Raw genomic sequence first — 25,280 nt, 5'->3', positions numbered from 1 at the left:
TGCCGTGTCAGAGCTATTCCAAAAAGGGTGTCTTAGTGTGCTCGCAGTGCCAGGTGCCATAACAAAATACCATAGACAGTGTATCAGTCAGGGTTCCCTAGAGGAACAGAACTTATATATATATATATATCCTGTATATATTTTTATATATAAAGGTTATACATGGAGACTTTATATATATATATATATATATATATAGGCTATATATAGGCTTTATATATATATATATAAAGGAGTTTATTAAGTATTAACTTACACAGTCACAAGGTCCCACAATAGGCTGTCTGCAAGCTTGAGAAGCGAGGAGAGCCAATCTGAGTCTCCAAATTGAAGAACTTGGAGTCCAGTGTTGGAGGGCAGGAAGCATCTAGCACAGGAGAAAGAGGTAGGCTGGGAGGCTAGGCCAGTCTCACCTTTTCACGTTTTTCTGCCTGCTTTATATTCTCTGGCAACTGATTAGATTGTGGCCACCAGATTAAGGGTGGGTCTGCCTTCCCCAGTCCACCGACTCAAATGTTAATCTCCTTTGGCAACACCCTCACAGACACACCCAGGATCAATACTTTGCATCCTTCAATCAAGTTGACACTCAGCATGATAACAGGGCCAGGCACGGTGGCTCACACCTGTAATCCTAGCACTTTGGGAGGCCGAGGCAGGTGGATTGCCTGAGCTCAGGAGTTTGTGACCAGACTGGGCAACACAGTGAAACCCAGTCTCTACTAAAATACAAAAAATTAGCTGGGCGTGGTGGTAGGCACCTGTAGTCCCAGCTACTCAGGAGGCTGAGGCAGGAGAATTGCTAGAATCCAGGAGGCAGAGATTGCAGTGAGCCGAGATTGTGCTGCTGCATTCCAGCTTGGGTGACAGAGTGAGACTCTGTCTCTGGAAAAAAAAAAAAAAAAAAAGCCATAACAGACGGGTTGGCCTATACAATGGAAATTTATTTTCTCACTGTTCTGGAGGCTAAAAGTTCCAGATCAAGGTCCAACAGGGTGAGTTTCCAGGGAAGCCTCTCTTCCTGGCTTGCAGACAGCCACTTTGTCCTCACATGGACTTTCTTCTGTATGTGCACGGAGAGAGCGCCAGCTCTCTGATGTCTGTTCCTATAAGGACACTAGGCGACTGGATCAGGGCCCCACCCTGATGACCTATGTTAACCTTAAGTACTTCCTTAGAGGTTCCATCTTCAAATACAGTCACCTTGTGAGCTTCAGTGTATGAATTTTGGGGGGACACGGACATTCGATCCCCACCAAAGAGATTGAAAGATAAGAAAGAAGCCAGGCACGGTGGCTCATGCCTGCAATCCCAGCACTTTGAGAGGCTGAGGTGGGTGGGTCACTTGAGGTCAGGAGTACAAGACCAGCCTGGCCAACATGGTGAAACCCCATCTCTAATAAAAATACAAAAATTAGCCGGGCATGGTGGCAGGTGCCTGTAATCCCAGCTACTTGGGAGCCTGAGGCAGGAGAATCGATCCTGGGAGACAGAAGGTTGCAGTGAGCCAAGATCATGCCACTGCACTCCAGCCTGGGCAAAAGAGCAAAACTCCGTCTCAAAATAAATAAATCAATAAATAAGAAAGAAGAAGGCATTCTACTGGAGAGAAAAGTGTGAGGTGAGGTTGGAAAGGGAACAGCATTTTTGGAACACCACATGGTTGAATGTGGTTCAATAGCCAATGAAGAGGAACAGCAGGAATAGTGTTGGCAAGTTGGTTGGGTGTGAGTTTGTGGTGTGTCGAATGCCACGTTTAGGACTTTAGATTTCATTCTGTAGGTATCCAGGAGTTACAATAAAAAGTTTTTAAATAGAAAGGCTGTATTACAGGAAGATTAACCTGACAGGTACCACTGCAATGATGCTGAGGTCCTGCCGATCTAGGAATTTAGGAAACTCCTGCCACTCAAAGTAGAAAAAACCTAAACTGTTTACAATGCACTTTCTCATATATTATCTTGGACTGACCTTCACAATTAGAACTAAGAGCTATGCCACTTCTCCAGCCATATGTAGGACAAAGAAACAAAGATAATTACCTCACCTCAGGGGAGCCAGAAGAAAACCAAGGTGGGGGCCGGGCGTGGTGGCTCATGCCTGTAATCCCAGCACTTTGGGAGGCCGAGGCGGGCGGATCATGAGGTCAAGAGATCTAGACCATCCTGGCCAACATGGTGAAACACCGTCTCTACTAAAAATACAAAAATTAGCCGGGCATGACAGCACATGCCTGTAGTCCCAGCTACTCGGGAGGCAGGAGAATCTCTTGAACGCGGGAGGCGGAGGTTGCAGTGAGCCGAGATTGCACCACTTCACTCCAGCCTGGGCGACAGAGCCAGACTCCATCTCAAAAAAAAAAAAAGAAAACCAAGGTGGGGCATCACAGCCTCTGTTCAGGAAGTCCACACCTGGATTGATGATACTGCTGCTGTGGTCTCTTGCATGGTTTCCCAGGTTGGCCTGGACTCCTGATCATAGGCTACACTTTCTGATACTAATTTTTTTTAACTTAGAAACATTTTTGGGCCGGGCGCGGTGGCTCAAGCCTGTAATCTCAGCACTTTGGGAGGCCGAGACGGGCGGATCACGAGGTCAGGAGATCGAGACCATCCTGGCTAACACGGTGAAACCCCGTCTCTACTAAAAAAAATACAAAAAACTAGCCAGGCAAGGTGGCAGGCGCCTGTAGTCCCAGCTACTCGGGAGGCTGAGGCAGGAGAATGGCGGGAATCCGGGAGGCGGAGCTTGCAGTGAGCCGAGATCGCGCCACTGCAGTCCAGCCTGGGCGACAGAGCGAGACTCCGTCTCAAAAAAAAAAAAAAAAAAAAAAAAAAAAAAAAAAACATTTTTGACATACAATAAATACATAAAAGTGCATAAAACATAAATGTACGGTATAATAGCTGACCACGTAATATTGATATATTGATCTAAAACAGAACCCCTTTGAAAATAAAAAAAGGGCCGGGCGCGGTGGCTCAAGCCTGTAATCCCAGCACTTTGGGAGGCCGAGACGGGCGGATCACAAGGTCAGGAAATCGAAACCATCCTGGCTAACCCGGTGAAACCCCGTCTCTACTAAAAAATACAAAAAACTAGCCGGGCAAGGTGGCGGGTGCCTGTAGTCCCAGCTACTTGGGAGGCTGAGGCAGGAGAATGGCGTGAACCTGGGGAGGCGGAGCTTGCAGTGAGCTGAGATCCGGCCACTGCACTCCAGTTTGGGCGACAGAGCGAGACTCTGTCTCAAAAAAAAAAAAAAAAGGCTATTAATATTTAACCTGGCTGGGCATGGTGGCTCACGCCTATAATCCTAACATTTTGGGAGGCCGAGGCAGGTGGATTACTTGAGGTCAGGAGTTCGAGACCAGTCTGGCCAGCATGGCAAAACCATGTCTCTACTAAAAATATCAAAATTAGGTGTGTTGGCCGGGCGCGGTGGCTCAAGCCTGTAATCCCAGCACTTTGGGAGGCCGAGACGGGCGGATCACAAGGTCAGGAGATCAAGACCATCCTGGCTAACCCGGTGAAACCCCGTCTCTACTAAAAAACACAAAAAACTAGCCGGGCGAGGTGGCAGGCGCCTGTAGTCCCAGCTACTCGGGAGGCTGAGGCAGGAGAATGGCATGAACCTGGGGAGGCGGAGCTTGCAGTGAGCTGAGATCCGGCCACTGCAACCCAGCCTGGGCCACAGAGCGAGACTCCCTCTCAAAAAAAAAAAAAACTAGGTGTGGTGGCAGGCGCTTGTAATCTCAGTTACTTGGGAGGCAGAGGCAGAATTGCTGGAATCCGGGAGGCAGAGGTTGCAGTGAGCCGAGGTCGCGCCACTGCAGTCCAGCCTTGGTGACAGTGCAAGACTCTGTGTCAAAAAAAAAAAAATTTAACCTGGTTTGAGGCTTAAACTGGGACAGCCCCAGGCAGACTATGTTCACATGATAATTATCGTGGTAAAGGTGACCACCCCCTAGTCAAGAAAACCCCTATATATCCCTTCTAGACCACTAGACCACACCCCTCTCCCTCTACTCCAGATGTATCCACTAGCCTTACTTTTTTTTTTTTTTTTTTTTTTTTTGAGACAGATTCTTGCTCTGTTGCCCAGGCTGGAGGGCAGTGGTGCAATCTTGACTCACTGCAACCTCCACCTCCCAGGTTCAAACAATTCTCCCACTTCAGCCTCCTGAGTACCTGGAATTACAGGTGCACACCACCACGCCCAGCTAATTTTTGTATTTTTAGTAGAGATGGGGTTTCACCATGTTGGACAGGCTGGTCTCGAACTCCTAACCTCAAGTGATCTGCCTGCCTCAGTCTCCCAAAGTTCTGGGATTATAGGTGTGAGCCACTGCACCCCTGGAATATCCTTACTTTTATAGTAATCATTTCCCTTTTTAGTTGCTATATTCTTAAAAGCAAGGAAAGCAAGGACAAACCATATGATACAATGGTATAGGAGTCAGAACAAGTTCTGGCCTTTGTTCTAACATTTATTAGAATGTGATCCCAGCAGGCACGGTGGCTCATGCCTGTAATCTCCATACTTTGGGAGGCCAAGGCGGGTGGATCACTTGAGCCCAAGAGTTCCAGACCAGCCTGTGCACTATAGGAAGACCCCATCTCCACAAAAAATACAAAAATTAGCTCCGTGATGGTGGCGCATGCCTGTAGTCCCTGCTACTCGGAAGGTTGAGGTGGGAGGATCGCTTGAGCCCAAGAGGCAGAGGTTGCAGTAAGCCGGGATTGCACCACTGAACTCCAGCCTCAGTGACAGAGCAAGACCCTGTCTCAAAAACAAACAAAAAAAGTGATCCCATCATTTAAACCATTTGAATATACTCAGCCTCAATTTTCTGTAAAATTAGAAAAATCAGCATTGTAAGGGAGGCATAAGGGAGTTTAGTAAAGAAACAACGTGGGGTATTTGGTTTTTATCCCACACAAACCAATGACTCTTCCTCATAACCATGAGAAATCACCATCTTTAAAGGGTTGCGCTGGCTTCATGGGTTCCTGCTACATTATTTAAAAGCAAAAATAAAAATACCTCCTTTGCAGCATTTCCTTAGTTAGATCCAGTTGAAAGGAATAATAAGGTTAATTTTAAAAAGAAAATAAGGACGGTTAATAAAAGATTAACTACAAAGCCTAGAAGCCACACAAATCATTCTGCACTTGCTGTGCAAACCTCTCCTCCCTGGCAACTTGACATTTGCTTTCCAGAGTAGGCTCATTTAATAATCACAAAGAAAGTTATGTGATGGGAGCTCGTTAACTCTGAGAACAGAGAGTAAGCTGTCCAGGCCACTTCACCTGACACAATTAGGCTCTGAGTTGTAGGTCACATTACCATAAGCAGCTCTAGCACTCTCTGGTGTCCTCCTGTGAGCATCCCTGCAAAGCTCCATGTGCTCTTCTTGGTTACTGCTTGTAATGAATTAAACATATGTTAGTGCCACTGACTTCCATCATCTGAGCTATAATGGGAAAAAACCTCACTTGTAACATTGATGAAACTGTACTAGTTCTAATCCTTAAAAAAGGACCACAAACTCAAAGGCCTACAGGGGTGAGTGAAGTTGACTTGAGGTGGGGATGGTGGCAAACTGTCTAAAGGGACATGCCCTGTCTGAAGGGGAACCCATTACTCAGCTATGCCCGTCACAACTATGCAGAAATGTAGGGCTGCTATTGCCAGCATTTTCGATTTTTCAAGAAGCCCCAAATTCATATATATGTGATATATATGATATATATTTCATATATATTAAATATGATATATGATATATATGATATATACATCGTATATATGATATATACATCGTATATATGAAATATACATCGTATATATGAAATATATATCGTATATATGATATCTGTATCTATGAAATATATATTATATATGATATATATGAAATATATATATATTTTAATTATTATTATTTTGAGACAGAGTCTTACTCTGTCACCCAGGCTGGGAGTGCAGTGGCGTGATCTCAACTCACTGCAACCTCCACCTCCCAGGTTCAAGTGATTCTCTTGCCTCGGCCTCCCAAGTAGCTGGGACTACAGGCACCAAACGTGGCTAATTTTTATATCTTTAGTAGAGACAGGGTTTCACCATGTTGGCCAGGCTGGTTTTGAACTCCTGATCCGCCCTCCTTGGCTTCCCAAAGTGCTGCGATTACAGGCGTGAGCCATCGTGCCCAGCCCAAATTCATATTTTATACAGAATTTTCTGATTTATAAATGTGGGCAACTGATTGTAAAAAATTGGAAAAAACACTATGACCTCTACAGAATCCAGACCCATAAATCTGTTTCTCCATCTGGAAGGGAACTTGAGAGTCTTCCAAGTTCAGTGCCTTCACTTGACAGATGGGGAAAGTGAATCCCAAAGTGGACAAATGATGTTCCTACGGCCAAATAACTAGTTCAGTGGCAGAGCCAGATCTAAAAGAATACTTGCTTGCTGTCTCCTGCATCACTTTTCACTCCACCAATGAGAAAAAAGTTAGTGGCTTTAGGCATAGTTTAAAAGTTAGAGATGAGGAGCTCACTGGCATGTACCTGCAGTCCCAGTTACCTGGGAAGCTGAGATGGGGGGATCACTTGAGCCCAGAAGTTCAAGTCTGGCCTGGACAAGATAGCAAGACCCCATTTATTTAAAAAAAAAAAAAGTTATCAGACCCAGGTCTGGATTACAGTGTACTTAGAACATCATTGACTGGCCAGTCTACATTTTTACTCTCTCTGGCTTCTGGGCAATGTATTATGAGGCATTGTGTTACTATATGAGGCAGTGAAGTAGTATTAGGGCAGAATATTTTGGTTCTAAATTGATCTTTCCCCTCACCTGGAGCATTGCACTGCAGCATGGCCCTGCCACATGGAAGGTGGGGCCACCATGTTCCCATTGCGGAAGGGAATTGTTACGATTGTGAGTCCAAGACAAGCAAGGCTCACTCAGCAGGAGGAAATTAAATACAAAACTTACATTCACATAACACTCGCGTTAACCTCAGTGGGAGCTGTGCTTTCAGGAATTGCAGGGTCAGCAGCTGAACAGAAACTGGAATGAAACAGTAAAGCTCATCATAAGTTATTGTTAGGATTGTATAATTCCAGCTTCTAATTTGCAAAAGAATTTTTTTTTTTTTTTTTTTCTGAGAGACAAGGTCTTGCTCTGTCACCCAGGCTGGAGTGCAGTAGCATGATCATAGTTCACTGTACCCTCAAAAAGAGTTCATTTTTACCCTAGTGAGATCTCCCTCTACTGACTCTCAGACAAAAGAACCTTTGTTTGGACCCAAACTGTGGTGCGTGGTTGAAGAAAATTGGCAAATCACAGAAGTCAGGACAGGTACCAACAAAGTTTAAAAAATACACTCAGCAGTTTTTGTCCTCTTGGTCCATGGGTTCATAATATTCCATTTTAGCAAACAGTGCCTAGGACAGTTCCTGGTACACAGGAGATAATTACTATTTAGCGAATGAATGAAAGAAAGGATAGACAGTTCCCATGCCTTGCCAGACTCATTTAATATAATTCCCATCTTAACATGGCGGAATGAGTGACTACCTCAGCTGCTTCCCTGGAGCCATCCAAGTAAAGGCCAAGAATAAATAGGAGGAGCAGGCTCTGGGGCTGTCTTGGCACAAAGCCATGCCCTTTTCAGCTATGCATGACTGGATGTGGGGGTGGGGGCCTGTTGAGGCTACTGCTGGGACTCCCTGAGTTGGTAAGCTGAAAAGTTTCTGCAGGCTTCCATGATTCTTTTTTTTTTTTTTTTTTTAATTTTTTAGGCTGGGCGCAGTGGCTCACACCTGTAATCCCAGAACTTTGGGAGGCCAAGGCATGTGGATCATGAGGTCAGGAGTTTGAGACCACCCTGGCTGACATGGTGAAACCTCGTCTCTACTAAAATTACAAAAATTAGCAGGGTGTGGTGGCACACGCCTGTAATCTCAGCTACTTGGGAGACTGAGGCAAGAGAATCACTTGAACCTGGGAGGTCGAGGTTGCAGTGAGCCAAGATCATGCCACTGCACTCCAGCCTGGGCAACACAGCAAGACTCCATCTTGAAAAAAATAAAAAATAAAAATTTTATTTTTTAGAGATGGGGTCTTGCTAAGTTGCCCAGCCCAATCCCATTACTCAACATCTTTTTGGGGAACTGAGAGTTCAGAATGACAAGTAAAAAGCTAATACCCTCTCCTTGTAAATGCAAAAAAGCCTAATAAACCAAATAAACAAAACACCTCCCTTTTTTTTTTTTTTTCTGAGACAGAGTCTCGCTCTGCCACCCAGGTTGGAGTGCAGTGGTGGGATCTCGGCTCACTGCAACCTCCACTTCCCAGGTTCAAGCGAGTCTTGTGCCTCAGCCACCTGAGTAGCTGAGATTATAGGCGTTGGCCACCATGCCTGGCTAATTTTTGTATTTTTAGTAGAGACAGGGTTTTGCCATATTAGCCAGGCTGGTCTTGAACTTCTGGCCTCAAGTGATCCACTCACCCCAGCCTCCCAAAGTGCTGGGATTACAGGCATGAACCACCACACCCAGTCAACAAAACACGCTTCAATCAGTTCCCCCCAAGCAGGGCCATCTTGTGCTCATGAAGAGCAAAGTATGCTTATTCTAGCTGTACCATTGTAGCTAATGCTGTAATGTACCATTTTCACATTAAAGTAGGTTATGACTAGATAGATAGGGCGCTCTAGAACCAAGCAAGCATGTTTAAAATCAAGGTCATGGAGGTGAATAGGACTTAAAAAGATACTACCTAGTTCTTTCCTCTGTCTGTAATAGTAAGTTAGGCTCTATAGCTGAACCTACTCAAAAATCTGAGAATTTCTCCATATTAAACAGCTTTCTTAAAACAGATGTCTATCCTATGGCATCCATTCCAATGTTTTACATGCCTTAAAATTCTCAAACCCCTAATTCAAAATCCCCTGGACCATGCCATGCCCCTGGTTCTTTTTGTACTGAGCCCAGGGCAACTGGTTGACATCAAAACCCTTGATTGGTTGAAGGCTGTTTGTTTATTTATTTTTATTTTTTGTCTTTGAGACAGAGTCTCGCCCTGTTGCCCAGCCTGGAGTGCAGTGGCGCGATCTTGGGTCACTGCAACATCCACCCACTGGATTCAAGCAATTCTCGTGCCTCAGCCTCGAGTAGCTGGGATTGCAGGCACGCACCACCACGCCGAGCTAATTTTTTGAATTTTTAGTAGAGACAGGGTTTCACCATGTTGCCCAGGCTGGTCTCGAACTCCTGAGCTCAAGCAATCCACCCACTTCAGCCACCCAAAGTGCTGGGATTACAGGTGTGAGCCACCACACCCGGCCTGAAAGCTGTTATTTAAAAACTGAATTATCCAGCTCCTGATGATAATGACCATGACTTATACCTCTCTGTGTCCTCCAATAAAGTCTTCAAGTACAGCTGGAATTCAAGTTATTTACCATCCTTGAACCTTTCTTTAATGTTCTTAATATTCTTTAACTATGGAAAAACTAGATCTATCATTTTGCTAAAAGTTTAACCAGGACACCTTATAAAGAAAAAGAAAACTTACCATGTTCACATCTCTTTCTTCCCTCCCCTCCCCTCCCCTCCCCTCCTCTCCCCTTCCTCTCTCTCTCTTTCTTTGACAGAGTCTCACTCTGTCACTCAGGCTGGAGTGCGGTGGCGCGATCTTGGCTCACTACAACCTCCACCTCCCAGGTTCAAGCAATTCTCGTGCCTTGGCCTCTGGAGTAGCTGGGATTACAGGCACATGCCACCACACCCGGCTAAGTTTTGAATTTTTAGTAGAGATGGGGTCTCACCATGTTGGTCAGGCTGGTCTCGAACTCCTGACCTCAAGTGATCCACCCGCCTTGACCTCCCAAAGTGCTGGGATTACAGGCGTGAGCCATCACTCCCAGCCTATTTATTTGTTTTTTAGAGACAGGGTCTTGCTCTGTCACCCAGCTGGAGTGCAGTGGTGCGATCATAGCTCACTGCAGCCTGGAAATCCTGGGCTCAAGTGATCCTCTTGCTTCAGCCTCCCCAGTAGCTGGGACTACAGGTACATACCACCATGCCTGGTCATTTTTACATCTCTTAGCTCTCTTTTTAAAAAATGATCGAACTCTATTCCTGATCCAGTTAGGATAATTTACAACAGATAATCACTATGTCATCAGTCATTAGGGTGAGATATTTATTATTCATTTGTTTTCTTGAGATACTTGATTCAAAGATGTTTATGATTAATTTGTTTTCTTAATTCTATTGCAAAAAAAGGAAAAAGAAAAAAAAAAGCATTTGCTTAAAAGCTACCTCAAAAGTTCTCCTACCAAACATGATTTGGCAATCTTTGGCATGATTAGTATGATGGCAGTAGGAGCTTTGTTTAATAAGCAAACATGATGAAAAGTCCAAAAGGTGCTATGCAAAAGATCAGAAGGAAGATATTTTTCCTGAGCCCCTCTGCCAACTGTTACTTCTTCTGATGCCTTTCCTGCTTCTTTTTTTTTTTTTTTGAGACGGAGTCTCGCTCTGTCACCCAGGCTGGAGTGCAGTGGCCGGATCTCAGCTCACTGCAAGCTCCGCCTCCCAGGTTTACGCCATTCTCCTGCCTCAGCCTCCTGAGTAGCTGGGATTACAGGCGCCCGCCACCTCGCCCGGCTAGTTTTTTGTATTTTTTAGTAGAGACGGGGTTTCACCGGGTTAGCCAGGATGGTCTCGATCTCCTGACCTTGTGATCCGCCCGTCTCGGCCTCCCAAAGTGCTGGGATTACAGGATTGAGCCACCGCACCCGGCCTCCTTTCCTGCTTCTTAAACAAGCCTTAAGACAGCTTCTCTGTTCCATTTCTGACCACTACGTGGCACCAGAACTTTGAATTAGGAAATAGAAAAAGTCTGCTTAACAAGTCTTCATATGATTTGCTGTGAATCTTTAATCAATGCCTCGTGAAAATAATTCATTTATTTTTTTCAGTGATTTGGAATATGGTGGCTCTCTGCCATTTGTTGTTGTTTTTTTTTTTTCTTTTTTTTTTTTATTTTGAGACAGAGTCTTGCTCTGTTGCCCAGGCTGGAGTACAGTGGCACAATGTTGACTCACTGCAGCCTCCACTTCCTGGGTTCAAGCAATTCTCCTGCATCAGCCTCTTTAGTAGCTGGGACTATAGATGTGCACCACCATGCCCAGCTAATTTTTTTGTATTTTTAGTAGAGACAGGATTTTACCATGTTGGTCAGGCTGGTATCAAACTCCTGACCTCAGGTGATCTGCCTGTCTCCGCCTCCCAAAGTGCTGGGATTATAGGCATGAGCCACCATGTCCAGCCCCATTTGTTGTTTCTTATGGTCTGTGCTATGTGGAAAAGCAGGTTAAAAAACATGCAAATCACTCTTGCCCACTACTGTGATCCCCTGGTTGGCTCTAGATTTAGCAGCTTTTCTTTGTGCCACAGCAGCCTCCAGCAGCATCAGGGACACATCTGGACTTCATACTGTCAGACTCTTCTGCAAGCTTAAATGGATCTGTGATTATATCCTGTCAAAAGGCAAACCAAAATGAAAGGACAAGTTAAAGATGTTTTAATGTACCCAAACACTAATATTTCTGTTTGACTTAGGTTGACTTACACAGAACAGAGATAAAATTTTACAATTCCATGGGGTCCTGGGAGTAACATCAGTCATTCTGCCATAAAGGCACTTGCTTCCTGAAGCTTCTAATGAAATTATTACCACTTTCAAGGTAAACTTCACTTAAAGCTTCTTAAAGATGGTCCCTATTGGGCAGAGCATTGATTTTTGCTCAGTTGATTTTGTTTTATGGGATTGTCATTTGCATGTGCCTTTTAAACTTCTTTGTGACTGAGATACAGAAATGCTAAAACTTCTTCTCTTCCCTTATTCTAATCTCCAGGAACATTTATACCAAACAGGAAAGTGAGTCCCAGATGTAGGGCTGTCACTAGCAATTGCTGATGCTCAGATGAAATTGCCAACAATGGCCAGACAGATCTCAGAGGAGAGTGAGATAAGACTGCTGTATTTATTTAAAAGATAAGACTGCTGTATTTATTTTCCTTCCTTTCACCTCCAAATGAGATACTTCTAACAATAGCACCAGTGGGGTCAGAGAAAAGCCAGGTACAGAGATAGGAAATCAAGAGCATGGGGGCTGGGCACGGTGGCTTATGCCTGTAATCCCAGCATTTTGGGAGGCCGAGGCAGGTGGATCACCTGAGGCCAGGAGTTCGAGACCAGCCTGGGCAATACGGCAAAATCCCATCTCTACTAAAAATACAAAAAGTTGCTGGGTGTGGTGGCACATGCCTGTATTCTCAGCTACTCAGGAGGCTGAGGCAAGAGAATCGCTCGAACCTAGGAGGTGGAGGTTGCAGTGAGCTGAGATCACACCACTGCACTCCAACCTGGGTGACAGAGTTAGCCTCTATCTCAAAAAAAAAAAAAAAAAAAAAAAAGCATGAACATGCCACTTTAAATAATGGTAATGAATTCATTATAACATAAATTTACAGTCCTACTACTTATTGTTGGTCACTGCAAATAGAGGGTTGTACAAGGCAGGCACAGACTCTACATTCATGAAACTGATAGACTAGTGGACCATTCCCTTTACTAAAGTGACTGACTTCCTGCTGGGCTTGGTCTCTCTGTCCCTCAGTGTCTTCCTTTCCGAAATGAAGAGGTCTGCCTGCATCTGGTGAGATGAGCTTCTGGCAGGGGATCTCCAAGCCTGGAAGGCCAGCTCTGCTGGTTGCTACTGCTAGGACTTCACATCGACTGCATTTCCACCTCTCAGTATACTGGAACTCCTGCTTGAAAGGGTTTGCCCTGGCCTGGTGCGGTGGCTCATGTACTCTGGGAGTAATCCCAGCACTCTGGGAGGGCAAGGCAGCAGATCACCTGAGGTCAGGAGTTCGAGACCAACCTGGCCAACGTGGTGAAACCCCATCTCTACTGAAAATACAAAAATTAGTTGGGCATGGCGGCTACTAGGGAGGCTGAGGCAGGAGAATCGCTTGAACCCTCTTCTTCCCACTCAATGATCTATCTACCAACAGGAGATGGTGATATCAATATCACTTCTAAATGCATGCTTCTAGTTCAAAAAGATCTCAAGACTTGAAGGAAATGAAAGGTGGAGTGCCCAGATAAGCCGTCCTTTCCTGCACCAACATCCTGTGAGTCTATGAAAAGTTTAGCTATGGAGAGACGGAGCAGCACACTGGCTTAGAGTGTCAGCTCCAGAATCAGATGTGGGTGCAAATTCGCCACTTTCTAGCTATATGACTTTGGATTTGTAAATGAATCTTTCGGAGCCTCAGTCTCTCCATCTGTCAAATGAAGATAATAAGGGTTATTTTGAGGACTAAATGACAGGGTGCCTTAAACATATTAACTATTCAATAAAAGTTAATTCCTCTATATTACTGCTATGATTGTTAATGCTTTTACTACCATTACTACTAAGACAGTCCATCGCCCTAATCCTGTTAGCATCATTTCAGATGCTGCAGTGTTTTGTTGTTGTTGTCTCTTTTTTTTTTTTTTGAGAGGGAGTCTCCCTTTATTGCCAAGGCTGGAGTGCAGTGGCATGATCTTGGCTCACTGCAACCTCTGCCTCCCAGGTTCAAGTGATCCTCCTGCATCAGCCTCCCGAAAAGCTGAGACTACAGGCACCCACCACCACACCCAGCTAATTTTTGTATTTTTAGTAGAGAGGGGGTTTCACCATGTTGGACAGGCTGCTCTTGAACTCCTGACCTCAAGTGATCCACCCGCCTCAGCCTCCCAAAGTGCGGGATTAGAGGCTGGAGCGACTGCGCCCAGCCAGATGCTGCAGTGTTTTAATAGTGTTCATTGTTTTAATGGCAAAATACACTTTGCATATCAGGATTGAAAAGAAGATGAAGAAAAGAAAATGCAGAAGGACTTTCAGGACGTTAAGTACATGCAAGACCCTGCATGCCACCTGCATGTACTGTCTGTACTCCAGCGTTTATCATAAAGGTCTTCCGTTTAAAAGAAAAAAAAAAAGATAAGAATGTCCTTCCCTAAGAGCACAAGGTTATATTCCTAGGTCACACAGCTGTTTCATTTATTAAAATCTTCCTTCAGTGTCACTTATTCCCATTTCAAAAACTTGAAACTGACCTAAAGACACTGGCACATCTGCAGGCTGAAATAAATTAAAGCAGAAAGGAGACCTTATGTTGGGATAAACCAGATCAAATATGTGGAATTTTACAATTTATATCTAAGGTCAAGAACCTCCTGTACATGCGTTGCATGTACACTGGGAGGGAGAACAAGGGCAGCTACACTGAAAGAAAATGGTCGTCTGCAGAAGCAAACTCATTTAATTCCTTTTTTTAAAAAAAATAGCCAGAGTGGCTGGGCACAGTGGCTCACACCTGTCATCCCAGCACTTTGGGAGGTCGAGGCGGGCGCACTGCCTGAGCTCAGGAGTACGCGACCGGCCTGGGCAACATGGTGGAACCTCGTCTCTACTAAAATACAAAAAATGAGCCGGGCGTGGAGGCATGTGCCTGTAGTCCCAGCTACTCAGGAAGCTGAGGCAGGAGAATTGCTTGAACCCAGGAGGCGGAGGAGTGAGCCAAGATCGTGCCACTGCACTTCAGCCTGGGTGACAGAGCGAGACTCTGTCTCAAAAACAAACAAACAAAAAATTAGCCAGAGTACACTGAAAATGCTGTAGCTCGAGGAAAGACCCTCTTTACTTGTAAGCATTATCTTCTGATAGCTTTTTTTTTTTTTTTTTTGAGGCAGAGTCTCGGTCTGTTGCCCAGGCAGGAGTGCAGTGGTGTGATCTCGGCTTACTGCAAGCTCCCCGTCCTGGGTTCACGCCATTCTCCTGCCTCAGTCTCCCGAGTAGCTGGGACTACAGGCGTCAGCCACCACACCCACCTAATTTTTTGTACTTTTAATAGAGATGGGGTTTCACCGTGTTAGCCAGAATGGTCTCGATCTCCTGACCTCGTGATCCACCCGCCTTGGCCTCCCAAAGTGCTGGGATTGTAAGCGTGAGCCACCGCGCCCGGCCTTCTGATAGTTTTTATAACCAGTATTTAGGAAACCAGGTTTTAGAAGAATTAGAATGATAAAAACCTTTCAAAATAAATATTGATTCTCATCAGCAGGTTTTCTTATCAATGAACTCTCAGGAGTTTCAAAATATCAGTGACGTATTTTTGAAATGTTTAATGAATTGAATACTCAAAAGCCAGATCTCTCTGCTTTCCACAGTATCACCTTCTTCGAACAACAGAAGAGTCAGAACAGCAGTGTACTGAATAATTTAATAAAGCAAAGAGAGTATCACTCTTCAGCTCTAGGTGGCTTGTATACTGGGCTTGGGTTAGATTCATGCTGGTAATACTGGCTCCAGATTTTGGGGTCCAGGATTCCTATATTTTAGGTTCAGTTAACCTTCCCCAACTACAAATGTACCGTTTTTGAAAGTGATTTCTCAAAAAGCTTTGTGCTTTTTTTTTTTTTTTTTTTTTTTTTGAGGCAGAGTCTTGCTCTGTTGCCCAGGCTGGGGTGCAGTATTGCAATCACGGCTCACTCCAACCTCCACATCCCAGGCTCAAAACGATCCTCCTGCCTCAGCCTCCCAAGTAACTGGGATTATAGGCATTTGCCACCATGCCCAGCTAATTTTTGTATTTTTAGTAGAGACACAGTTTCAGCATGTTGGCCAGCCTGCTCTTGACCCCCTGACCTCAAGTGGTCTGCCAGCCTCAGCTTCCCAAAGTGCTGAGATTGACTGGGCACAGTGGCTCATGCTTGTAATCCCAGCACTTTGGGAGGCCAAGGCAGGTGGATTGCCTGAGGTCAGGAGTTCGAGACCAGCCTGACCAACATGGTAAAACCCCATCTCTACGAAAAATACAAAAATTAGCCGGTCATGATGGTGCACACCTGTAATCCCAGCTACTTGGGAGGCTGAGGCAGGAGAACCGCTTGAACCCAGGAGGCGGAGGTTGCAGTGAGCAAAGATCGTGCCATTGCACTCCAGCCTGGGCAACAAGAGCGAAGCTCTGTCTCAAAAAAAAAAAAAAAAAAAAAAAGCTAGTATTGTTTTGTTGTTGTTTATTTGTTTTTGTTTTTTTGAGATGGAGTTGCGCTCTCGTTCCCCAGGCTGGGCAACCTACATGGGTGGATCACCTGGTGGCGTGAGCCACCACGCCTGGCAAAGTTAGTATTACTGTAACAATGGTTTGTAACTCTACTTTTTGTTTTCCACATGATTTAAGAGACCAGTGCCTTTAAAATAATTACTACTTTATGTTTTGGGGACACAAAATGAATAAAGACATAATTTTGTGATATCAAGAACTAGAAAGACCTGGGCATGGTAGTTCATGCCTATAATCCCAGTACTTTGGGAGGCCAAGGCTGGTGGATCATCTGATGTTAGGAGTTCGAGACCAGGCTGGCCAACATGGTGAAACCCCACCTCTACTAAAAATACAAAAAATTAGCTAGGCATGGTGGCTGGCACCTGTAATCCCAGCTACTTGTGAGGCTGGGGCAGGAGAATCACTTGAACCCAGGAAGTGGAGGCTGCAGTGAGCCAAGATTGTGCCACTGCAGTCCAGCCTGGGTGATAGAGTAAAATTCTGTTAAAATAAAAAATAAAAATAAAATAAAAAAAAAACTAAAACGGTTGAGAACAAGCTTTAAAGGAGCAGAATTTTAGTATGTTATTGAAGTTAAGCTGTATAAATTCAAATTAGGCTGTCATAACTATAGGATGTTAAATATTATCAACAAAAAGAGTCAAACTCTAAAATACTTGAAAAGATTTTTTTCTGAGCCAAATAAGTGACCAGTGGCCTGTGACACAGCCTTCAGGAGATCTGCAAACATGTGCCCAAAGTGGTCACCCTATAACTTGGTTTTACACATTTTAGAGAGATATAAGATATCGATCAATACATATAATATGTACATTGGTTCAGGCCAGAAACACGGGACAACTGGAAGTGGGGGCTTCCAGGTCATAGGCAAATTCAAAGATTTTGTGATTGGCAATTGGTTGAGTTATAATCCAGAGACCTGGGATCAACAGAAGGGAGTGTCTAGGTTGTGATAAGAGGTTGTGGAGACCAAGGTTTTATCATGCAGATGAAGCCTCCAGGTAGCAGGCTTTGGAGAGAATAGATTGTAAATGTTTCTTATCAGATTTAAAGAGTCCGTTCTATCAGTCTTCAGATAATGCTGGTCAGCAGTGTCTGAATTCCAAAAGGGAGGAGGGAATAATGAGGCATGTCCAACTTCTCTTTCCCTTCATGACCTGAACTAGTTTTTCAGGTTAACTTTGGAATGCCTTTGGCCAACAGGAGGGGTTCATTCAGATGGTTGGGGGTTTAGAATTTTATTTTTGATTTACTTTCTCCTCATTCTGGCCTAGATTAGTCAGAGGCAACATCAGTGGTCACCAAACTTTTATTTTATCTCATTGTGTTGCTGGGGTGGCATGGCTGCCTTCCCTGGGTCCATCCTGTCCCTTGGTGGGACCCCTATGGTCAAGGGGCTTAGAGCCAAAAGACATATAGCGAATTTGAAAGTTCTAGGTCAGGCCAGGCATGGTGGTTCACGCCTGTAATCCCAGCACTTTGGGAGGCTGAGACAGGTTGATCACCTGAGGTCAGGAGTTTGAGACCAGCCTGACCAACATGGTGAAACCGCGTTTCTACTAAAAATATAAATTAGGGCCAGGCACGGTGGCTCATGCCTGTAATCCCAGCATTTTGGGAGGCTGAGGTGGGCAGATCACGAGGTCAGGAGTTCAAGACCAGCCTGGCCAATATGGTGAAACCGCATCTCTACTAAAAATAAAAATAAAAATTAGCCGTGAGTGGTGGCAGGCACCTGTAGTCACATCTACTCTGGAGGCTGAGGCAGAAGAATCGCTTGAACTGAGGAGGCGGAGGTTGCAGTGAGCCAAGATCGCACCACTGCACTCTAGCCTGGGCAACAGAGCGAGACTCCATCATGAAAAAAAAAAAGAAAAACAATTAGCTGGGCATGGTGGCGCATGCCTGTAATCACAGCTACTCAGGAGGCTGAGGCAGGAGAATCGCTTGAACCTGTGAGGGAGAGGTTGCAGTGAGACGAGATCACGCCACTGTACCCCAGCCTAGGCGACAGAGTGAGACCCTGTCCCAAAAAAAAGAAAGTTCAAGGCCAGATGGGAATGGATGTGGATAGGCGTTCATAAACCCTTAAAATTTCTTTTTTTTTTTTTTTTTTTGAGATGGAGTCTGGCTCTGTCGTCCAGGCTGGAGTGCAGTGGCCGGATCTCAGCTCACTGCAAGCTCTGCCTCCCAGGTTCACGCCATTCTCCTGCCTCAACCTCCCGAGTAGCTGGGACTACAGGCGCCTGCCACCTTGCCTGGCTAGTTTTTTGTATTTTTTTTAGTAGAGACGGGGTTTCACCGTGTTAGCCAGGATGGTCTCGATCTCCTGACCTCGTGATCCGCCCGTCTCGGCCTCCCAAAGTGCTGGGATTACAGGCTTGAGCCACCGCGCCCGGCCAAAATTTCTTAATATAAAAGCCAACAAACAAAAAGCCAAAGGTGAGGTTAAAAAATTGACTTATCTTTAACTTCTATGTGTTGCACTACTGTAATTTTGGTTTTAGTTACAGACGTATAGCAATTAGCTATACAAAACATAAGCATTGTTAAAACCTTTTAAGCTAAGGAATTTAGAGACTTCTGTTGTGCTACAATGTTTTTTGTGGTCTTTCAGTAATTTGTTCTAAAATTATTTATTTATTTATTTATTTATTTATTTATTTATTTATTTATTTTGAGACAGAGTCTTGCTCTGTTGCCAGGCTGGAGTGCAGTGGCACGATCTCGATCTCGTCTCACTGCAACCTACGCCTCCTGGGCTCAAGCAATTCTCCTGCGTCAGCCTCCCAAGTAGCTGGGACTACAGGCTCATGCCATCATGCCTGGCTAATTTTTTTTTTGTATTTTAGTAGAGATAGGGTTTCACCATGTTGCCCAGGCTGGTCTCAAACTCCTGAGCTCAGGCAGTCTGCACACCTTGGCCTCCCAAAGTGCTAGGATTACAGGTGTGAGCCACTGTGCCTGGCCTCTTCTAAAATTTTAAAAAATATTTATGTTATCTGCATAAATCTCATAACTCAGAGTATTAAACCTAGGAGGCTTTGACATGAGGTACCTTTATATCCTCTCAGTAAGAATTTTCTTTTCATTCTACGAGAAGCAGGAAATTCTTTATGGTTGGGATGGATGAAAAAGGTGCCACACACATAATAACCCAGGAGGCAGAGTCCCTTATTTTACCAGCTGTTTAGGCATCTGTGTGCCCATTTTTTATTTGGAGGGTCTAAACTAATCCTCTCAAAACTGGCCCTAAGAGTCTCACACACCTACCTCTTCTGTGATAGGTCCCTGGGCCTAGAGAAGGGTGCTTATATAATTTTAGCAGCAAGGAATTTGCAGTGAAAAGCAGATTAGGACCAGTGCAATTCCAAATGAGAATTCTCTAGCCTTAGAATACCATGATTCTGGTTTCCTTGGAAGTAAAAGAAGGAGATATAAATAACATTAATAATATGACAGTCAAAAGAGTATTCGTGTATCAGAACATAAAAAGGAACCTATTCCATTTAGGGCACAAACTAAAAACATGAAGAAAAAATTATAACCTGGTTTATCTTTAGAGGGTTATTGTAGCCAATAAATAATTAATGATTCAATATGCATTCAAAAACAAAAGTCCAGGCTGGAAATCTAGTAACAAGTATTATAGTTTTCCTTTGAAAGCATTTCTCTCTCTAGCCTTTTTTTTTTTTTTTTTTTGGAGACAGAGTCTCACTCTGTTGCCCAGGCTGGAGTGCAGTGGTTTGCCCTCCACCTCCCTAAGCTCAAGCAATCCTCCCATTCCAGCCTTTTGAGTAGCTGGGATTACCGGCATGCACCACCATACCCAGCTAATTTTTTTGTATTTTTGGTAGAGATGGGGTTTCAACATGTTGCCCAGGCTGGTCTCAAACTCCTGGGCTCAAGCAATCTGCCTGTCTCAGCCTTCCAAAGTGCTGGGATTATGAGTGTGAACTTCTGTGCCCAGCTCCTCCTTTTATACTAAAGACAAATTATAGTAAGGCCACTTTGTGTGCTAAATAAATTTTAGGCTTATTATACTTTGCCTGATCATTTGCATAAAGTCCAGCAAGAATTTGGCCATATAGGCCCTTTTTAAGTTGGCTTTGCTGGAACTTTACCTAAAAATGTTATTCCAGTCAAAGCTTTGGTAAAATAACCAAGTGTCTCCATTGTCCTGTTTTGAAAGAAAAGACTCTTACTAAACTTATGCAAATAACTGTATTATTATAAAATCAGAATACTCACGAAAGGTTTCTGAGTTTTGGAGAACTTGTTAAAGTAGGTAGAATAGCTAGTCAGGCGTGAGCAGGGCAGGAGAGGGCTCCCCCAACCGACTCCACCAGGAATGTCAGGCCAGCAATAAGTGATGATCAGGTGGTTGTTAACTGTCTCTCGAAAATCACAGTTGGTCACAGACAGCAGCAGGGAAAGGAAGTCTCTCAATAAACAGAAACACCTGAAACTGGTGATCAGCAGCTTCCCAATAAGATCTCAGGAGTTGGGCAAGTGGGCTCAAGCATGCACATTAAGAGGCAAAATGGTAGTGTTTAACTGGTATATAACCTTCTAACATTCGACCAGTAAGGGAAGCGTGCCTCAAGAGAGTATGCATACTGGCCGGGCACAGTGGCTGACGCCTGTAATCCCAGCACTTTGGGAGACTGAGGCAGGTGGGTCACCTGAGGTCAGGAATTCAAGACCAGCCTGGCCAACATGGCAAAACCCCATCTCTACTAAAAAATGCAAAAATTATCCGGGCGTGGTGGTGGGTGCCTGTAATTCCAGCTAATTTGGAGGCTGAGGCAGGCAGAATTGCTTGAACCCAGGAGGTGGAGGTTGCAGTGAACCAAGATCGCACCATTGCACTCCAGCCTGGGTGAAAGAGAGAGATTCTGTCTCAAAAATAAATAAATAAAATAAAATAGTTCTCTGAGGTAGCGAAAGCCAGACAAACCTTTAACTCTAAAGCAGAACAGCCTCCAGATATTGGCAACTTCTCTCCAATTGGTCTGATCAGAAAATCTTGAGCAAATCGTGAATTCTTCAAGATAGCTGCTGTTTCTTCATCCACTTCAACAATTTCACCTTCCTAAACAGTAGTATAAAAAAACATATACTAAGAGTTGCAACTTTAGTCTCAATAGAAGAAAAATGCCCAGAAGTACCGTTTTCTCCACATCCTCACCAGCACTAATCCTTACACACTGTTGGTGGGAATTTAAATTAGTACAGCCATTATGGAAAAGAGTATGGAGATTCCTCAAAAAATTAAAAATAGAACTACTATATGACCCAGCAATCCCCCTACTGGGTATATATCTTAAAAAAATGAAATTGGCCAGGCACGGTAGCTCATGCCTGTAATCCCAGCACTTTGGGAGGCTGAAGCGGGTGGATCATGAGGTCAGGAGTTCAAGACCAGCCTAGCCAATATGATGAAACCCCGTCTACTAAAAATATTAAAAAATTAGCCGGGTATGGTGGCATGTGCCTGTAATCCAAGCTATTCAGGAGGCTGAGGCAGAAGAATCTCTTGAACCCAGGAGGCGGAGGTTATAGTGAGCTGAGCTCACACCACTTCTTTCCAGCCTGGGCAACAGAGTGAGACTCTATCTCAAAAGAAAAAGAAAATGAAATCAGTATGTCAAGGAAATATCTGCACTCCTAATATCTGCACAACTAACGTTGACTGTTGACTGCAGCATTAATCACAATAACCAAGATATGGAATCAACCTAAGCATCCATCAGTGGATGAATGGATGAGGAAAATGTGGCGTATATACACAATGGAATACTATTCAGATTTTTAAAAAGAAGGAAATCCTGTCAGTTGCAGCAACATGCATGGAACTGCAGGTCATTAGGTTAAGAGAAATAAGGCAAACACAGAAAGACAAATATCATATGTTCTCACTGATATGTGGAAGCTAAAAAAGTGGATCTCATTAAGATAGAGAGTATACTAATAGCTACCAAAGGCCAGAAAGAGTACACAATGGGGGAGATAAAGAGAAGTTGATTAATGGTTACAAATATAGGGTTTGATGAAATAAATAAGACCTAGTGTTTGATATATCAGTAAAGTGACTAGTTTACAATAATATATTGTAGATTTCAAAATAGCTAGAAGAGAATAATTTGAATGTTTCTAACATAAAGAAAAGACAGGGCCAGGTGTGGTGGCTCACACCTGTAATCCCAGCACTTTGGGAGGCTGAGGCGGATGGATCGCCTGAGGTCAGGAGTTCGAGACCAGGCTGACCAACATGGTAAAACCCTGTCTCTACTAAAAATACAAAATTAGCCGGGCATGGTGGCACATGCCTGTAATCCCAGCTACTCGGGAGACTGAGGCAGGAGAATTGCTTGAGCCTGGGAGGCAGAGGTTGTGGTGAGCCGAGATCGCACCAGTGCACTCCAGCCTGGGCAAAAAGAGCGAAACTCCGTCTCAAAAAAAAAAACAAAGAAAGAAAAGACAAATATTGAAGGTGATAGTTATCCCAATTACACTAATTTGATCTTTACAATTATATTAATGTATCAAATTATCATATGAACCCCCCAAAAATCTACATCAATTATGCATCAATTTTAAAAAAAAGTTGTCTTTATGTATCAATAATAACACTGAATGAAAATGGACTCAATTCTCCAATTAAGAGGCATAGTGCTGTGAAAAAGCTTGTGGCAAAGAGGGGCAAAAAAAGAAGCAGGTTCTGACATTCACTCTTGACTGCACCCACCTTGTAGAAAATGGAATCATAGATGCTGCCAATTTTGAGCAGTTTTTGCAAGAGAGGATCAAAGTGAATGGAAAAGCTGGGAATCTTGGTGGAGCATTATAACCATCGAAAGGAACAAGAGCAAGATCACTGTGACTTCTGAGGTACCTTTTCCAAAAGGTATTTGAAATATCTCACCAAAAAATATTTGAAGAATAATCTATGTGATTGGTTGTGTGTAGTTGCTAACAGCAAAAAGAGTTATTATGAATGAAGTTACTTCCAAATTAACCTGGACGAAGAAGAGGAGGAAGGTGAATATAAAAATTTATTTATCTGGAATATATTTTGTATGAGTTCTTGAATAAAACTTGGGAACCTCCACCCCCAAAAAAGGAATAGAGTGGCTGAATGCATACAAAAACCAGACCCAATTATATGCTGCCTACAATAAACCTACTTTATAAAAATACTGAAAGTGAAGGGGTGGAAAAAAGACATTCCAAGCAACTGGAAACCAAAAAAGAACAGGAGTGGCTATACTTATATCAGATAAAATAAACTATGAATCAAGGCTGTCAAAAAAAGCAAAGAAGGTCACTATATAATGATAAAGGGGTCAATTCAGCAAGAGGATATAAGTATCTATGCACCCAACATTGGAACTCCGAAGTATATAAAGCAAACATTAATAGATCTAAAAGAAGAAATATACTGTAATGCAATAGTAGTAGGGGACTTTAACACCACACCTCACTCTCAGTAAGACAGATCATCCAGGCAGAAAATAATAAAGAAACATTAAACTATATACTAGCTCAAATAGGCCTAGCTGACATTTACAGAACATTTCACCCAACTGCTGCAGAATAGACATTCTGCTCAATAGCACATAGAACATCCTCCAGCACAGACTATATCTTAGGCCACAAAACAAGTCTTAACAAATTCAAAAAAGTAGACATCATAACAAGTATCTTTCTTACCACAATGGAATAAAATTAGAAATCAATAACAAGAACCTTGGAAAATACACAAACACATGGAAATTAAACAACATGCTACTGAATAACCAATGGGTCCATGAAGAAATTAGGAGAAACATTTAAAATTTCTTGAAACAAGGCCGGGCGCGGTGGCTCAAGCCTGTAATCCCAGCACTTTGGGAGGCCGAGACGGGCGGATCACGAGGTCAGGAGATCGAGACCATCCTGGCTAACACGGTGAAACCCCGTCTCTACTAAAAAATACAAAAAAAAACTAGCCGGGCGAGGTGGCGGGCGCCTGTAGTCCTGGCTACTCGGGAGGCTGAGGCAGGAGAATGGCGGGAACCCGGGAGGCGGAGCTTGCAGTGAGCTGAGATCCGGCCAGAGCACTCCAGCCTGGGTGACAGAGCGAGACTCCGTCTCAAAAAAATAAATAAATAAATAAAAAAAAATAAAATTTCTTGAAACAAATGAAAATGGAAATACAACATGCAAAAATCTATGGGATACAGCAGAAGCAGCACTAAGAGGAAAGTTTATAGCAATAAATGCCTATATCAAAAAAGTAGAAAGATTTCAAATAAGACCAGGTGTGGTGGCCCATGCCTGTAATCTCAGCACTTTGGGAGGCCAAGGCAGGTGGATTGCTTGAGCCCAGGAGTTCAAGGGCAGCCTGGGCAACATGGTGAAAGCCTGTCTCTACAGAAAATACAAAAATCAGCCAGGCATGGTAGCCTGTAGTCCCAGCTACTTCAGATGCTGAGGTAGGAGGATCGCCTGAGCCCAGGAGGTCAAAGCTGCCATGAACCATGATTGCGCCACTGCATTCCAGTCCAGGTGACAGAGTGAGACCCTGAGAAAGAAAGAAGAAGAAAGGAAGGAAGGGCAGAGCGCGGTGGCTCACACCTGTAATCCCAGCACTTTGGGAGGCTGAGGCGGGCAGATCACAAGGTCAGGAGTTCGAGACCAACCTGGACAATATGGTGAAACCCCGTCTCTACTAAAAATAAAAAAAAAAAAATAGCCAGGTGTGGTGGTGCATGCCTGTAATCCCACCTACTTGGAAGGCTGAGGCAGGAGAATCTCTTGAACCTGGGAGGTGGAGGTTGCAGTGAGCCGAGATTGTGCCACTGCACTCCAGCCTGGGCGACAGAGCAAGATTCCACCTCAAAAAAAAAAAAAAAAAAAAAAAGAGAAAGAAAGAAAAGGAAAAAGAAAATTGCTAAAAGAGTATACTTTAAGTGGTCTCATCACAAATAAATGGTGAATATGTGAGGTAATGCATTTTAATTTTCTCGATTTAGTCATTCCATAATGTACATGTATGTCAAAATATACCGTTGTACACCATAAATATATATATA

At 43.8% G+C, this 25,280-nt stretch overlaps 1 protein-coding gene across 1 annotated transcript in view; it reads right to left on the bottom strand.

Annotated features, from left to right (window-relative positions):
• Window positions 1-11,055: 11,055 nt before the first annotated feature.
• Window positions 11,056-25,280, bottom strand: part of AS3MT (arsenite methyltransferase) — a 29,417-nt gene continuing 15,192 nt past the window's right edge. Inside the window, exons 10-11 of the mRNA XM_025396733.1 lie at window positions 21,161-21,295; window positions 11,056-11,552 (exon numbers count right to left, since the gene is read on the bottom strand). Of these exons, the coding sequence (XP_025252518.1) occupies window positions 11,445-11,552; window positions 21,161-21,295 (243 nt within the window). The 3' untranslated portion in view covers window positions 11,056-11,444. The remainder of the gene's footprint in view (window positions 11,553-21,160; window positions 21,296-25,280) is intronic.

Source organism: Theropithecus gelada, chromosome 9, assembly GCF_003255815.1.
Source record: "Theropithecus gelada isolate Dixy chromosome 9, Tgel_1.0, whole genome shotgun sequence".
Lineage (NCBI taxonomy): Eukaryota > Metazoa > Chordata > Mammalia > Primates > Cercopithecidae > Theropithecus > Theropithecus gelada.
Note: the sequence above shows the minus strand (reverse complement) of the source record. Positions and strands in the feature narration are given on the sequence as shown.